Raw genomic sequence first — 17876 nt, 5'->3', positions numbered from 1 at the left:
CTCCATCTCTCATAAAGAGAGAGTTGAGCGCTTCAACTTTTCTGGTGTATTTTGATCTAATCATAATTTAAGAGATTAAGTAAGTGCTTAATTTTCTTGTAGTCATCTCTTCAGTTTTGTCTTTTTTCATACACACAAAGTTAAAAAACCCCACAATAATGTGATAAACATGAAACGTTTTAAGTTTTTTTTTTTTGGTTTTCTTTATGGTTTTTAATCATCTTTGGTTTTTTCCGAAACCTGAAAACAGGGCGAGCAAAAATGGATCAAAACATGAGAAATTCGCGGCGAACGAGCATAGGCAGGAGTTTAAGCAGGAGTAGTTGGAACATGGAGGAGGTATTTGCAGGAGGTAGAGACTCNACCGAAATTTTGGTTTTTTTAATTTTCTGAACCGTAACCGAACCGTTTTATCAGTTAACCGGTTTTTCGGTTCGGTTTTTGCATTTTTTTGAACACCCCTAGATGATATAGTGGTTACAGGAATGGCTACTATCAGAGCAATTCATATTGCACACTATTCCTAAAAAAATAGCAAAGAAAGATCACTGCACTTATTGTATGTGTGGATGATATGGTGGTTACAAGAAATGATCCAGAAGAAATGAAGGCCCTAGAAAAATACTTGTCAAAGGAATTTGAGATGAAAGACCTAGGTTCTTTGAAATATTTTCTTGGAATTGAAGTGTCTCGATCTAACAAAAGTATATTTCTATCACAAAGAAAGTATGCCTTGGATGTGTTGTAGGAAACTGGTATGTTAGCATGTCAACCAGCTGATACACCAATCGAAGAAGGTTTAAAATTAGGAGTCGAGACTAATCAAGTACTAGTTGATGAAGATTGATGTACTTATCACACACTAAGCTAGATCTTGCTTATGCATTGAGTATAGTCAGACAGTTCATGCATAATCCTAGAGAGCAACATATGAACGTAGTTATGCGTATTTTGAGATATTTAAAACATGCTCCTGGAAAGGGAATCCTATTTACTAAAAATGAGGACTACCAAAATGGGAATGCATATACTAATGCTAATTGGGCTGGAGTAGTGGATGATAGACAATCTACTTCTACTTATTTCACTTTTGTAAGTGGTAATCTAGTCACTTAGAGAAGTGAAAAACAAAATGTTGTGGCACGCTCAAGCGTTGAAGTAGAATTTAAGGGAATGGCACTTGGGATTTGTGAAGCTTTGTGGCTAAGATTTCTCTTGCAAGGCTTGGGCTATCAATCTAATCAACCAATCCAGTTATATTGTGACAATAAAGCAACATGTGACATTGCTCACAATCCAGTTCAACATGATCCTATGAAGCATGTTGAAATAGATAGATTTTTCATCAAAGAAAAGTTGGATGAAAAGATCATTGAATTGCCTAAGATTCGTTCAGAAGATCAATTGGCCGATATTCTTACCAAGGTTGTCTCCAAACGTATTTTCTCACAAGTTTTAGACAAGTTGGGCATATATGACATCTACACACCAACTTGAAGGGGAGTGTTGAGATTTTAGCAATATTTCTTGAATTTTTCAGGATCTTCTAATTTTGTTAGTTTAGGATACTCATAATGTCATTGATATCCTGTAATTAGGGGTATTTGGTTCCGGGTATCCTGCACTTTTTGAAGAAACCAGAACCGACGGTTCCTTGAAATTTGGAACCAGAATCGGAACCGACGGTTCCAGTTCCTAGGTACCCAGAACCAGAACCTGTAACAATGGTTCCGATTCCGATTCTGGGTACCCTATAAAATTACATGACCCCCCAAAAGTTTTTAAAATGGGAAAAAAACCCTTAAAAACTAACAAATACCCCCCCACCTGGCACTTGTTAACAAAAATAAAATTACAAGTTATAAATTCAAAATTACAAACTCCATTACTTTGTAAAGCTAGATTCTCAAAAGTCAAACCAACTTACTTTAAATGTTATGAAATATAAATATAAATGTATTCACATTACTTTTTCTACAAAAGTTTTTATTAACCCCCCTAATCTTTAATTTTATTTTATATTAGTCTTGGTTCCTAATTCCTGGTTCCGGTTTTGGTTCCTAACTATAGGAACTGGAACCGGAACCGCACAGTAACTGTTCCAAATAGGAACCGGAACCAAACTCAGGGTACCTGCCGGTTCCAGTTCCAACCAGTTCTTTTGAACACCCCTACCTGTAATCTCCTAATTATGTATGTATATTGTAATTGACATAATTAAGAGATTCCATAGATTGTATCCTCCCTACATAAAGTTTGTAACTCTTACTGAATTAATCAATAAATTGAAAATACGATTCTTCAAATTTATAGAAGACCCCATGTAGCCTAACCAATTTTAATTTAAATGAAATTATTCTGTTCAAGTAAATATATCTAGTTACCTACCACGAAGAAAAAGTCTTGCAAGATGAAAGGGATATTAATTTAATTTTCATCCATTCAAACCAATCCAATAATTTTATTATCCCATTTGGTTTAATAAAAACAGAAAGAAGCTATCAAAGATGAAATAGTGTTATAATTAATTTGGCAAATGTAAAAAATTAATATAATTATCTTGTTTTAATAAGACTCTTTCAACTTTAGAAGGATAATTGCCAAGAAAACTTGATTTAGAGCCATAATCTTCAACATCAACATTGATTTTTGACATAAAATTACCTTATTTTTATTAGTAGATTGAGACTTTTCGGCAAGTAGAAAATACTTCTAGAAAATATGTATTCATATTTCTAGAAGAAGTATTTTATCTTTCTGTTTCTTTCGTATAATTTTTAATGTTCTCAAGGTGAGAATTTTGATATCAAAGACATAGACATAGATAGCCTTAATCTTCAACATCAACATTGATTTTTGATATAAAATTACCTTATTTTTATTAGTAGATAGAGACTTTTTTGCCAAGTAGAAAATATGAACATATTTTCTAGAAGTATTTTATCTTTCTGTTTCTTTCGTATAATTTTCAATGTTCTTAAGGTGAGAATTTTGATATCAAACATACACATAGATAGCCTTAATCTTGAATAATATATTTTTCTTAATTCATTGAAAAATAATATTGTTCAATTTTCAATTCTTATCATAACCCCCCCATGGACCGCTCACCAATTAATAAGCAGAAGTTCCCTCGTTTATACATAGCTTTTACATGGTTAAAATTGCTTCTTTTTCAGGAAAACTTTAAATAAAATTGTGTTCACATAATAATATGGGCAAATGAAATCATCCCATCTCAAAAGTCATATTTTAAAACGAACAAATATATGTTTAAGAAAATTGAGAAAGAATATAACATAATTTTTCTATACAAAAAAATAAATAAATAAAGAGAGAGAGAGAGAGAGAGAAGAAAATAATAATAATAATAATAAAAGACTAATAACTCATGAACAATTTTTTTTTCGGTGACCACGGGTGTCTCGGCCGCCTCGACTAATTCCTCACGGCTTTGAAGTTAACAATCGAGTAAACCCTCTAGTGGCCACCTCTATTAGTAACCAAGAGGAATCGAACTCAAGACCACTTGAGTAATACACTCAAGAGTCTATATCGTCCAACCCGACCACCCAAGGGTGGTTTATGAAGAAAAATAATGAAATATGCCCTCCTTCTAGTGTCAAACTGTTAATGCTTGATTTTGACACCAACGACTTCACTCGTGTAAAGTGCTAAGAAGTCACACGTGAGTTGATTATAGTAAATAGGCAAGGTACTGTGAGCACAGTAGTATGCAAAGACGTAAATACAAAGTTGACAAGATAATTTTTATAGTGGTTCAAATGCTTAAAGTTAATCCTACATCCATTGTGTTTATTTGTATAAAGATTACTTTCTGATCGCTAGACAAGCTTACAAGAGGTCACGAGCTATGATCTGGGATTACAAGGGTTTGGTGTTCTAAGTGTTCTTAGAGAACGTCAAGCCAATCTCTTTTTAATAATGTATCTTGGCTATTTTATTTGTTGAATGCATGAATGTCCAACCTCTATTTTGTGAGAGGGAGCTACCTAGTTATACTCGTTTAGCTCAAGGTAATGATCACACTTTTGCAAGTGGCATGGTGTCGTGTAGATCTCTCATGCCTTCCTAGTCGTTGAGAACTCAAAAAATATCTTTAAATTAAATGGGGCTTGGACAGATATGCGAACCAAAATCACTTGAGCACAAATTCTTGAGTCTGTTTGGGTCTGTGACAGCTATATTCATCTTGCCTTTAAAGACGTGTCCTGTTCTGGACGGTGGAATAACTTCTTAGATTCTGATTGGTGCTCAATAACATCAGCATAAGTCAATCCTTATTTTAGGCATAACATAGTAATAGAGTTGGGCAAACAAGACTTTCTTATTTCATGATATTCAACAACTCTCAAAAATCAAAATACACTTAATATAGCATATAGTGATACAATTTCACCAAATACCACATGTGACTTTATTAAGACCCCACAAAATAAATAATGATCAAAGTCAGAAAACAAATTGCAAGAAAGTGTTCAGGAAATAGCAGGCTTTATTCCCTGCCCTTCATATTTGAACAACCTTTTCCAAATGTTCAAAATATAATATTTATTCTTTCTAATCGATTAATTTTATATTTATTCTTTCTAATCAATTAATTTTACTAATCCAATTTAGATTATGCTCTGTCTCTCTCTCACACCTTGCATGTAAACTCCTATATATATATAAATAGAGCTAAAGCTTGAAGAATGAAACTTGCAATTCTCTCTTGTCTCTCACTTTCTCTTCTCAAGGAAAAAAGGAGAAACTAGAGAGAGGCTATTTCAGAGATTGTTGGAGAGATTACAAAGTGAGAAAAATTATAGAGGAAAGTTTTTAATCAGAAGATTATTTTAGGACTCCACCAAACCATCTAAACCTCTCTCTCTATCTCTCATAAAGAGAGAGTACTTGAGAGCTTCAAGTTTTCTGTATTTTGATCTAATCATAATTTAAGGAATTAAGCAAGTGCTTAATTTTCTTGCAGTCATCTCTTCACTTTTGTCTTTCTTCATACACACAAAGGTTAAAAAATCCCAGAATAATGTGACAAACATGAAACGTTTCAGGTTTTTTTTTTTTTTTTTTTTTTTTTTTCTCTTAGGTTTTTAATCATCTTTGGTTTTTCCTGAAAACTGAAAACCAGGGCGAGCAAAAATGGATCAAAACATGAGAAATTCGCGGCGAACGAGCATAAGCAGGAGTTTAAGCAGGAGTAGTTGGAACATGGAGGAGGTATTTGCAGGAGGTAGANAATAGAGACGATGGAGCATTATACATTGGCGCATTGTTATTTTCCCTGATCAATAATATGTTCAATGGCTTTGCTGAGCTCTCACTCATGATTTCAAGACTTCCAGTGTTTTACAAGCAGAGAGACCTTAAGTTTCATCCTGCTTGGACATTCACACTCCCAACTTTCCTGCTCGGAATCCCGATATCTGTTTTTGAGTCCATTGTCTGGGTTGCCTTGACATATTACTCAATAGGATTTGCACCAGAAGCTAGCAGGTAACTTTATTATTTGAATGTTATTACAAAGATAAGATGAGAAAATGAGTACTAATATAGCAACTTATTGCATACAAATTTTCAGGTTTTTCAAGCATCTGCTAGCGGTGTTTCTGATTCAACAAATGGCTGCTGGGATCTTCAGGCTCATTGCTGGAGTGTGCAGGACTATGATCATTGCCCATACCGGCGGTGCTCTCACTCTACTCCTTGTGTTTTTGCTGGGAGGTTTCATTCTTCCTAAAGGTCGATGCAACAACCTGACCTTACAATAAAATAACACATAAAATGGAGTAGATAGCAATTATAATTATGATTAATGAATTAACATGAGAGTTGCTTCATTGGTGACAGGTCAAATTCCAAAATGGTGGAGTTGGGGCTACTGGGTTTCACCTTTGACATATGGTTTCAATGCCTTTGCTGTGAATGAAATGTATGCTCCTAGATGGATGGACAAAATGGTATGTTATTTCATTATGTTATGGTGTCATATCACACATCTCAAGTGATTGCAATATTAACAATGTGTTTGTCGGACTTCAGGCCGCAGACAATGTCACCAGATTAGGAGTGGCAGTGCTCAGATCCTTCGATGTTCCCACTGACAGAAACTGGTTTTGGATTGGCGTGGCAGCCCTTTTCGGGTTCACAGTTCTGTTCAATGTTCTCTTTACATTTGCGCTCATGTACCTAAATCGTAAGTCTTTACATTGTGTTCAAGGCGTTTCTTCTGGTGAAAAATTTAATTCTCTTCATTGTGGTGGCTAATTGTTGTACTCCATATTAGCTCTTGGAAAGCCGCAAGCAATACTGTCTGAAGAAACAGCAGCAGAGATTGAGGCTGACCAGAAGGAATCAAAGGAGGAGCCAAGATTAGTAAGGCCAAAATCAAAAAAAGATTCATTCCCTCGATCAATATCTTCCGCTGATGCGAACAATTCAAGTAAGAAATGGCATGATATTGTCTTTACAAATTCTGTCCACACTAAGTTAGAAGTTCCTAAATGGACTTAAAATTTTTTAGGGGAAGTGATAATCCAGAGAATGAGCAGCAGGTCCAATCCCAATGGACTAAGTAGAAATGGTGATGCCTCTCTTGGGACAGCCAATGGTGTTGCTGCTAAAAGAGGAATGGTTCTGCCTTTCACTCCTCTTGCAATGTCATTCAACACTGTGAATTACTCTGTGGACATGCCTCCGGTAAGAATCTCCTTTCCTCTGTCACTTTACAATAAGAAATAGTAATTGTATCAAGAGTCCTTACGAATTCCAAATGTCAAAGTTATTCATAAATTTGGTCGTTGTATCAGGAAATGAGAGAGCAAGGTGTAGCAGAGGACAAGCTCCAGCTACNGGCAGAGATTCGAGAAGAAGTAGCAGAATTGATGAAGATGAAGAAGCTCTCAAATGGGCTGCCATTGAAAAGCTTCCAACTTATGACAGACTAAGAACAAGTATTATTCAGTCTTATCTCGAGAATGAAACTCCGGGACAAAAAATGGCTCACAAAGAAGTTGATGTCACGAAACTTGACGTCAATGATCGCCAAAAATTCATCGATAAACTTTTTAGAGTTGCCGAAGAAGACAATGAAAAATTCTTGACCAAGTTCAGAAATAGAATTGAAAAGTAAGTTTTTATTCAATATGTTCTTCACGAATTCCTGCAAGAGAAAACCACATATTTTAATCATTTAAATAAACTATAATATACTTACATTCAGTTATTAGACTGGTCGCTAAGGTTTTACTATTATATATTTGAAGTTAGTTATTAGGTTGGTGACTAAAGGTTTTACTATTATATATTTGTTGAAAATAGCAGGAGTAAAAAAACATAAAATTAAAGAATAGCAAATAACAATATCCATAGTCACACAATATTTTATATAGTTCAACATAATTTGTCTACATTCATAGATGAGAGGGTTTTTACTATAATAATATGAATACAATACAAGTGTTTCATGACACCATCAACCTTCATTCTGAGAATCATTGGATCTCCTAAAACTTAAATTCTTTTTTCTTCTTGTTTGCTTTTTCTTCTTCAATTATCGAAAAGTGTTCACATTCCAACACTCCTCCTTGAACTTTTTTGGTAATTCATCTTCTAAGCTTGTTCGTCATTCTCTTACTCCTCCTTTCTTCTACAACTTAAGCCTACCACCCTTAGTGTTGGCTTCTTCTCTCCAATCTTCTGCTAGAGGCATCTCTTCTTCCTCCACTCTTTGTTGGAGTCTCGATGGCTTTCTCTCATCGATCTTCTCGCAGACATTCTTGCAGACCATCACCCTGCAATTTTTGCTTCATCTTCCATAGGCTCCTTCTTCGTAGGTCCCTTAAGAAAATAAGCTTTGATACCATGATGGAAATCGGACGAGTAAAAAAAAAAAATAATAAAGAACAGCACAAATATCACATACAAAGGCACACGATATTTTACGTGGTTCGGCATAATTTGCTTATATCCACGGATGAGAAGATTTTCACTATAATAATATGAATACAATACAAGTGTTTCATCACACCATCAATCTTCATTCTAAGCGATCGTCGGATCCTTTAATTTTTCAGCCAAACATCTTGTTCCTATGGTGTTTAATACCCCTTGGTATTTACCTGATACCTAAAGCCCTCTACCCTATGGTACCCTTACATTAAAACCCCTTGTATCCTCACAATCTCTCTTTCTTTACTTCCCTCTCTCGTAACTTTGAATTAATTCTAACCCCTCTATTTATAGGTAAAATATGACATTCTTTTTCTACTAGATTCATATTTTTTTACTCTAATTTAATTCATTGTCATATTTTAACTCTAAATAAAATTTTAAACCAATTCTTTTTTCCTAATAAAACTCAAAGTGAACAGAAAACAAATATTCTCAATTATAAATTCCTAAATTAAAAATTTGCCTAAAACTTAAATTCTTTTATCTTCTTGTTTGTCTTTTCTTCTTGCTTGCCTTTTCTTCATCAATTACCAAAAAGTGTTCACATTCTAATAATATTAATTGTTTGATATCTTGAACTGTTCATAGTTTTGTGGTTGCTAGCAAGTCTCTATGAATTTTAGATTAGAGCCAAACAAAATAAACCAAACGAAGAGTTTTGGCAAGGGCAAATTTGCTTCAAAAGGAATCAAAATTGACATGTTTTTGTCTTGTTCTCGTCCATTAATTTCTTTACTGTAATTAATGCGATCTCACTATCGAACTTAAATGTTAAAACATCTTTTTATTGATTAAATCTTCATTAATTCATTATGTGACAATTTCTGCAGGGTGGGGATTAAACTTCCAACAGTTGAAGTTAGATTTGAACACTTAACAATTGAAGCCAATTGCCATGTTGGTAACAGAGCTCTTCCCACTCTCCCAAATACTGCAAGAAACATTGCAGATTCGGTTCTTAGCATGGTTGGAATCAATTTGGCCAAGAGAACTAAACTCACAATCCTTAAAGATGCCTCTGGAATCATAAAACCATCAAGGTATAATAATATAACATAAATCTTAATCATTGGAACCTAAAATACAAACAGTTATATATCCGAATGACAGATAAAGAAATCCATATTAACCCTCAAGGTTTTAATTTTCTACAGAATGACCCTCTTACTGGGTCCACCATCATCAGGGAAAACAACCCTTTTGCTTGCATTAGCTGGAAAGTTGGACCCAAGCTTGAAGGTTGGTGACAATACTTGGTCTAAAAAATTGTAGCAAGAAGAATTAAATTACTTTAATTTATGGCAACTTTTTTAGTTTTTTTTTTTTTAATTCTTTACATGAAACTGCAGGTTAGAGGAGAAGTTACATATAATGGGTACAGGATGAATGAGTTTGAGCCACAAAAGACCTCAGCATATATCAGCCAAAATGATGTTCACGTTGGAGTAATGACTGTGAAAGAAACTCTTGATTTCTCAGCTAGATGCCAAGGAGTTGGATCAAGATATGGTAATTTGGAAAAAATAATAAAATAAAATAAAATAAATCGCATCTTTGTAGAACTTTTAATTTGATAATTTATGTTTGTAGAACTCCTCACTGAACTGGCAAGAAGAGAAAAAGATGCTGGCATTTTGCCAGAAGCTGAAGTGGATCTCTTCATGAAGGCAACTGCAATGAAAGGAGTTGAGAGCAGTCTCATTACAGACTACACTCTCAAGGTAATTAAACTGGGATTAATTCTTTAATTTTTTAGTCATATTTTCTTGTTAACATAATGGTTAAGATAAGAAAGATGTGACGACTTTTGAGCAAATTAGATTTCAACAACTCAAAGTTAAAGATCATATAGGTCCACCAACTTTAAGACTTTAGTTTGTGTCAACATTTTCTCTTGTATATAGCTTGACTATCCAATGTGGGACTTAAGGAGGAAAATCCCACCCCTTTTATAGGAAACCAAGACTTGGCAGTTGGCTCCTTAGTTTCCTAACCAATGTGGGATATAAGCAAAATACAATATTTCAACTGTTTGAGCTACATTTTCAACAAGCTTTACATATTTGTTCTTGGTGGATAATGAGGGCCCAATTTTTTTTTTTTTTTTTTTTTTTAATTTTCGGTACCAACTTTTCATATCATGAACTTGTTAACTCAGAGCCCTCCAAGTTAATTAAATTTTTATTATAATTTCCATGGAAAATAATCTATTCATGTTTTGGATTGAACAGATTTTGGGACTTGATATTTGCAAGGACACCATTGTTGGAGATGAGATGCAAAGAGGCATTTCTGGTGGACAGAATAAGAGAGTAACAACAGGTTATTTTTATATTTTCTTTAATATTTTTTGTCTACACAGAATGAGCAATACCAAGTTGGCAATTTCAATCTTTGAAGCCAATTTCTTGAATTGAATTAGTTGAACTCTCACCAACTCTAAATCTTTCAATTCAACATATTTGGAATCAGAAGGTGGAGGAGGGCTTATTGTTGAATGGTGATACCATGCTGGAAATGATGAAGTCAACGCATGGTGGGAGTTGCAAGATTTTGGCGCCACGGTTTGAAATGCTGCTGTGCATGCAGAAGTTGGTTTTTGGTCACTGTTTAAGAAATATTTCAGTGATGTGTTTAGGTGAATTAGGTTGATAAAATGATGTATTTTGATATGTTTGTACGTGCATTAGTTGGTGTGTTTAGTTTAAATTTTAAATTTGCAGCTTTAGGTGGAACAGTGGCGTGTGTTTTGTATAAATCTATCCCTGTTTTTTGAATGTAAAACAGAGCAAATTTCAGTTCAGATTTTCTCTCTCTACAGCTCTCTCTCACGTCAGTTTTTGGTCCTCTTTTCTTTGTATACTCCAGCTCCAAAAACCAACACTTATGTTTCTCTACAGCTGAAATGTCAGTTTCATTTCACATTTGAGAATTGCAGCCAAAAGAATAACCTTGTTAATATAGATTCTGAAAATGACATAAATTAGCATGCAATTGAAACTACTACCGGAAGTAGTTCTAAATGAAAATATATTTGACACTTAAAAAACATTTCCAATACTTCAAAAACACTTTCTGCACATTCACATTATACTACATGATTTTATCGGATTTGACACTTAAAAAATATTTCCAATACTTCAAAAACACTTTCTGCACATTCACATTATACTATATGATGTTATCGGATCAGTATCATACTTGTCATTTTAAAAATGTTTTCAATACTGTTAAAAAAACACTTTTTTCACACATATACTGAAATGGGTTCACATTCGTTAGACATTGTAATGTTATCGGAACAATACTGTAGTCATGTTGACCGAAAGATTGTTAAATTGTGATTATTGATACAGGGGAGATGATTGTTGGACCCACCAAAACACTGTACATGGATGAGATATCAACCGGTCTAGATAGCTCCACAACATATCAAATAGTGAAGTGTTTGCAGCAGATTGTGCACCTCACTGACGCCACAATCTTGATGTCCCTTCTGCAGCCTGCTCCTGAGACGTTTGATCTTTTTGATGATGTGGTTCTCTTATCAGAAGGCCAGATTGTTTACCAGGGCCCACGAGATAACATTCTTGAATTCTTTCAGAGTTGTGGGTTCAGATGCCCTGAGAGAAAGGGAACTGCTGATTTCTTGCAAGAGGTACTAAAATCATGTGATATCACTTTAATACATAACAAGACTAGTAACGTTACTGGACTAGTAACATTATTTTGATCGACTGTTTTACACTAATTCGATAATGTTACTGGTTCAGTAATGCAACAATTTCATTTAAGTAAATCGTATTGTTTGGACACGTAGCTGAATTGGTGGAATTGCTACAGGTTACTTCCAGGAAGGACCAGGAGCAATATTGGGCAGACAGGAGCAAACCATACAGATACATTTCAGTGACTGAGTTTGCAAATAGGTTCAAGAGATTCCATATAGGAATGCATCTTGAGAATGAGCTATCAGTGCCTTTTGACAAGTCCAGGGGCCACAAGGCAGCTCTAGTTTTCGATAAATACTCTGTACCGAAAATGGAACTACTCAAGACTTGTTGGGACAAAGAGTGGCTATTGATCAAGAGGAATGCATTTTTCTATGTGTTCAAGACAGTGCAGATTGTCATCGTTGCGGTCATTGCATCGACAGTGTTTATAAGATCTAAATTGCATACCAGAAATGAAGAAGATGGAGCATTATACATTGGCGCATTGTTATTTTCACTGATCATTAATATGTTCAATGGCTTTGCTGAGCTCTCACTCATGATTTCAAGACTTCCAGTGTTTTACAAGCAGAGAGACCTTAAGTTTCATCCTGCTTGGACATTCACACTCCCAACTTTCCTGCTCGGGATCCCGATATCTGTTTTTGAGTCCATTGTCTGGATTGCCTTGACATATTACTCGATAGGATTTGCACCAGAAGCTAGCAGGTAACTTTATTATTTGAATGTTATTACTAAGCTAAGCTGAGAAAATGAGTACTAATATAGCAACTTATTGCATACACATTTTCAGGTTTTTCAAGCATTTGCTAGCGGTGTTTCTGATTCAACAAATGGCTGCTGGGATCTTCAGGCTTATTGCTGGAGTGTGCAGGACTATGATCATTTCCAATACGGGCGGTGCTCTCACTCTCCTCCTTGTGTTTTTGCTGGGAGGTTTCATTCTTCCTAAAGGTTAATGTGACAACCTGACCTTAAAATAAAATAACACATAAAATAAAGTAGATAGCAAGTATAATTATGAGTAATGAATTAACATGAGAGTTGCTTCATTGGTGACAGGTCAAATTCCAAAATGGTGGAGTTGGGGCTACTGGGTTTCACCTTTGACATATGGTTTCAATGCCTTTGCTGTGAACGAAATGTATGCTCCTAGGTGGATGGACAAGAGGGTATGTTATTTCATTATGTTATGGTGTCATATCACACATCTCAAGTGATTGCAATATTAACAATGTGTTTGTCGGACTTCAGGCCGCAGACAATGTCACCAGATTGGGAGTGGCAGTGCTCAGATCCTTCGATGTTCCCACTGACAGAAACTGGTTTTGGATTGGTGTGGCAGCCCTTTTCGGGTTCACAGTTCTGTTCAATGTTCTCTTTACATTTGCGCTCATGTACCTAAGTCGTAAGTCTTTACATTGTGTTCAAGGTGTTTCTTCTGGTGAAAAATTTATTCTCTTCATTGTGGTGACTAATTGTTGTACTCTATATTAGCTCTTGGAAAGCCACAAGCAACACTGTCTGAAGAAACAGCAGCAGAGATTGAGGCTGGCCAGGAGGAAACAAAAGAGGAACCAAGATTAGTAAGGCCAAAATCAAAGAAAGATTCATTCCCTCGATCACTATCTTCTGCTGGCACAAACAATTCAAGTAAGAAATGGCATAATATTGTCTTTATGAATTCTGTCCACACTTAGTTACAAGTTCCTAAATAGACTTAAAATTTTGTAGGGGAAATGATAATCCAGAGAATGAGCAGCAGGTCCAATCCCAATGGACTAAGTAGAAATGGCGATGCTTCTCTAGAGACAGCCAATGGTGTTGCTGCTAAAAGAGGAATGGTTCTGCCTTTCACTCCTCTTGCAATGTCGTTCGACACTATGAATTACTATGTGGACATGCCTCCTGTAAGAATCTCCTTTCCTCATCACTGCACAATAAGAAATAGCAATTGTATCAGGAGTCCTTGTGAATTCCAAATGTCAATGTTTTTAATAAATTTGGTTGTTGTATCAGGAAATGAAAGAGCAAGGTGTAGCAGAAGACAAGCTCCAGCTACTTAGGGGTGTAACAGGTGCATTCAGGCCTGGAGTCTTGACAGCTCTAATGGGAGTCAGTGGAGCTGGAAAGACAACTTTGATGGATGTTTTGGCTGGAAGAAAGACTGGCGGTTACATTGAAGGTGATATTAGAATCTCAGGATTCCCTAAGAAACAAGAAACCTTTGCAAGAATTTCAGGGTACTGTGAACAAACCGATATCCACTCGCCCCAAGTCACAGTTAGAGAATCCTTGATCTACTCAGCTTTCCTTCGGCTCCCTAAAGAAGTCAGCAAGGAGGAAAAGATGGTAAGAGCAATGACCAGTGCAACCACATAAACACATACTGTTCGGCAAAAATTGAAGTATTACAACAGTTTGTTGGTTTTTTCCTGTCAGGTTTTTGTGGATGAAGTGATGGAATTGGTAGAGCTAGTTGGTCTCAAGGATGCTATAGTGGGATTACCAGGAGTTACAGGGCTGTCAACCGAGCAGAGAAAGAGGTTGACAATAGCAGTGGAGCTTGTTGCTAATCCCTCAATCATTTTCATGGATGAACCAACATCTGGCCTCGATGCAAGGGCAGCTGCCATTGTTATGAGGACCGTGAGAAACACAGTGGATACCGGTAGGACTGTCGTCTGCACCATTCATCAACCTAGCATCGATATCTTCGAAGCCTTTGATGAGTTGCTACTGATGAAGAGAGGAGGACAAGTGATCTATGCAGGACCACTGGGAAAAAATTCTCACAAGATCATTGAATATTTTGAGGTACCTTCCCTTCTTGAAACGTTCTTCATCTAATAGCTTTAAAAGAAGGTCACATTATCTAATTCATCTCATGTAAACTCATAGGCTATTCCTGGAGTCCCTATAATTAAAGAAAAATACAATCCAGCAACATGGATGCTAGAAGTGAGCTCAGTAGCAGCCGAAGTTCGTCTAAACATGGACTTTGCTGAATATTACAAATCATCAGCTTTGTTCCAGTGAGTGATTTCAGAAAAAGTAATTTTTCGTGAGATACCAAATATGTTCTTTGTTTCTGAACTAACACATTTGTGTATGAATAGGCGAAACAAGGCATTGGTTAAGGAATTAAGCACACCACCACCAGGAGCAAAAGACCTCTACTTTCCCACTCAATATTCTCAATCTTCATGGGGACAATTCAAGTCTTGTATTTGGAAGCAGTGGTGGACTTATTGGAGAAGTCCTGACTATAATCTTGTCAGATACTTTTTCACCTTGGCTGCTGCTCTCATGGTTGGAACAATATTCTGGAAAGTTGGCACTAAAAGGTCCGCAGATTTCTTGTTCACAAAATTCAAGTCCTCATTCACTAATAGTAAGTGCGATATCCTGCAAAAAGTACTCAAATTTTCAATGTTCTGCATCTTTCAGGGAGGACACAAATGATCTTACCATGATCATTGGTGCCATGTATGCTGCTGTCTTGTTTGTCGGTATCAATAACTGCTCCACGGTACAGCCAATAGTAGCAATTGAAAGAACAGTGTTTTATCGCGAAAGAGCTGCCGGAATGTACTCTGCATTACCTTATGCCCTTGCACAGGTAAGTCTAAGGAACTGAAATTAGGTGTCAATACTTAGAAACTTTTTCTGTGTCCATATTCAACAACTTAACTCAATTGCACTTATATTTTATGCAGGTGGTTTCTGAGATACCATACGTCTTCATTCAAACCATATATTATACCCTCATTGTGTATTCCATGGTGAGCTTTGAATGGAAAGTAGCCAAATTCTTTTGGTTCTTCTATGTCACATTCTTCTCCTTCTTATACTGGACATACTACGGAATGATGACTGTTTCCATCACACCAAACCACCAAGTAGCAGCTATTTTCGCAGCAGCATTCTATGCACTCTTCAATCTCTTCTCCGGCTTCTTCATCCCAAGACCGGTATGTTAATCAACTTTCTTGACTCTCAAGCAACTATAAAAACGCAACTTAACCGTATGCATTCTAACATAAAGTACTTGTTGAAATTTCAGAGAATTCCCAAGTGGTGGGTATGGTACTACTGGATTTGCCCGGTAGCTTGGACAGTTTACGGATTGATCGTGTCACAATACGGAGATGTCGAAGACCTGATTCGAGTGCCCGGAATGGAAACTAGGCCTAGCATAAAGTGGTACATTGAGGACCATTTTGGGTTTGATCCAGACTTCATGGGACCAGTGGCTGCAGTTTTGGTTGGGTTCACAGTCTTCTTTGCCTTCACGTTTGCCTACAGCATAAAGACTTTGAACTTCCAAACCAGATAGAAGAGAATTCACCATGGCCAAATCTTGTTGAAGCATGTGTCACAGATCAAATTAATCAGCGTAAATATAAATATTATTTATTAAAATCAATTAGATTATGGTTTCAATTCTGTTAAGTGTATGAACTTTGGAATCTGTAAAGTTGATTTCAATTTGCAGATGGTCATCGCAACCGTTTAGATAATGACGAATATGGGTTTAGTTTACAAAGTTTTGGAGTTTGGATATGTAAATGTAAAAGGTTACTATATATTTAATGAGAAATGCATTCATATTGGCATCAAATTCTTCCATTTCTTTTTATGTATCCGCTCACATTCTTACTTTCCATTTATGTGTTAAGAGTTATCGTAGCATAAAACAAGTTAGCATAAAACAAGAGTTAACGACTATTTTTCCTATCTAAATAATGGTTTAATGACACTTTCTCATCCACCGACTTTAAAATACCATCTAAGTTTATATTTTGGTAGCAAACTGAGGGTAAATTTGTTTCAAATTGTTAGGATTTTTTAAAAGGGGATGCTGATGAGTCTTTTGCTACAAGAAAAATGGTTTTCGGCATCTAGCAAAATTAGACGCAGATCGTTCAATTTAGACTTGATTATCTTGTGCGTCTAAATTTACGTAGTCACCATGTAGTTGCAGAATCATTGTCGCAGAGAGAATGGACAACTAAATATTAGGTTAGACACGGAAATTTTTTTTAGCGACTAAAAGTTTAATTACTATTTGCTGTTTGAAATAGTCCTCTGCTTTCGACACCAAATGTGTAAGGGTAATTTAGTATAATTATATCGCGACTAATCAATTAGTTGAAGAATGTATCTTTTAGTGAGAAAAAAATTAGTTGTGAATTCCAAAAAATTTAGACCATGAATGTATAAAAATACTTTGGTAAAAGTGTTTCACAACTATTCTATTAGTTGAAGAATGTATCTTTTAATGAGCAAAAAATTAGTGGTAAATTCCAATAATTGTAAACGTTGAATGTTGAACCCAAATCTGAGAAATTACTTTCCTCTACTATGAAATTAGTTGCAAAATGTGTTTTTATGAGAAAAAAAAAAAAATTAGTGGCAAAAGCATTTCTTTTTTAGTTAGAAAATGTGTATGCCCAATTTGGTTTCTTACGTTTTGTAACTAATAATTTAGTTATTAAAATTAATTTTTTGCATTTAAATAATATAGTAACCAAGGGTGGATCCAACCTAGTTTTGGGTGGGCCATGAATTTTTTTTTTTTTAAATACTAATATATACAATTTCTGGATTTTGGCCCACCCTATCAAAAATATTAATGTGCAAATAATTTTATTTTGGCCTACCCTAATATAAATTTCTAGATCTGCTACTGATAGTAACCGATGGTATATGAGTTTTGTAATTGACCTGCTTTATACATTCAACATTAACAAAATAAGAGTGATACGATATAAAAATCTGGATCAATAACATCAAATATCTTCGTTACATATAAAATTAGAAAAATGCTACAGACACCGACGTTTTGCACCGAATTTTTACACCAAACGATGTGTCTATTGAATCAGACGAGCCACATAGCACGTTAACAAATATTCCGCAAATGAACGGCCATCCATCAAATATGGACGACCATCCATTGTTATTGGACGGCCGATCATTTTAAATGGACTCTCGTCCATATTATATGGACATCTGTCTACCTATAATGGACACTCATCAATAATTTAAACTAAAAAAAAAATTGAAAACAAAAATCATGGAAACCCGTCCATATATTATAGACGGGCGTCTCTATTGAATGGATGGGCGTCCATATTAGATGAACGCCCGTCCATTGTTTAA

General features: G+C 35.5%; 1 protein-coding gene across 1 annotated transcript; it reads left to right on the top strand.

Moving 5' to 3' along the window:
- Nucleotides 1–315: 315 nt before the first annotated feature.
- Nucleotides 316–16332, top strand: LOC116113733 (ABC transporter G family member 29-like). Its single transcript, XM_031399894.1, has 21 exons — nt 316–352; nt 6870–7149; nt 8805–9014; nt 9129–9213; nt 9324–9483; nt 9565–9695; nt 10206–10296; nt 11331–11632; nt 11818–12416; nt 12502–12662; nt 12771–12880; nt 12963–13116; nt 13206–13361; nt 13443–13618; nt 13728–14060; nt 14151–14525; nt 14610–14743; nt 14828–15055; nt 15159–15330; nt 15428–15682; nt 15775–16332. The coding sequence occupies exons 1-21, from the start codon at nt 331–333 to the stop codon at nt 16045–16047; spliced, it is 4407 nt and encodes a 1468-aa protein (XP_031255754.1). The 5' UTR covers nt 316–330; the 3' UTR covers nt 16048–16332.
- Nucleotides 16333–17876: the final 1544 nt, after the last annotated feature.

The sequence above is a fragment of the Pistacia vera genome, unplaced genomic scaffold (genome assembly GCF_008641045.1).
Source record: "Pistacia vera cultivar Batoury unplaced genomic scaffold, PisVer_v2 Contig69, whole genome shotgun sequence".
NCBI lineage: Eukaryota > Viridiplantae > Streptophyta > Magnoliopsida > Sapindales > Anacardiaceae > Pistacia > Pistacia vera.
The sequence above is the reverse complement of the archived record's forward strand: the minus strand, read 5'-3'. Positions and strand labels throughout refer to the sequence as shown.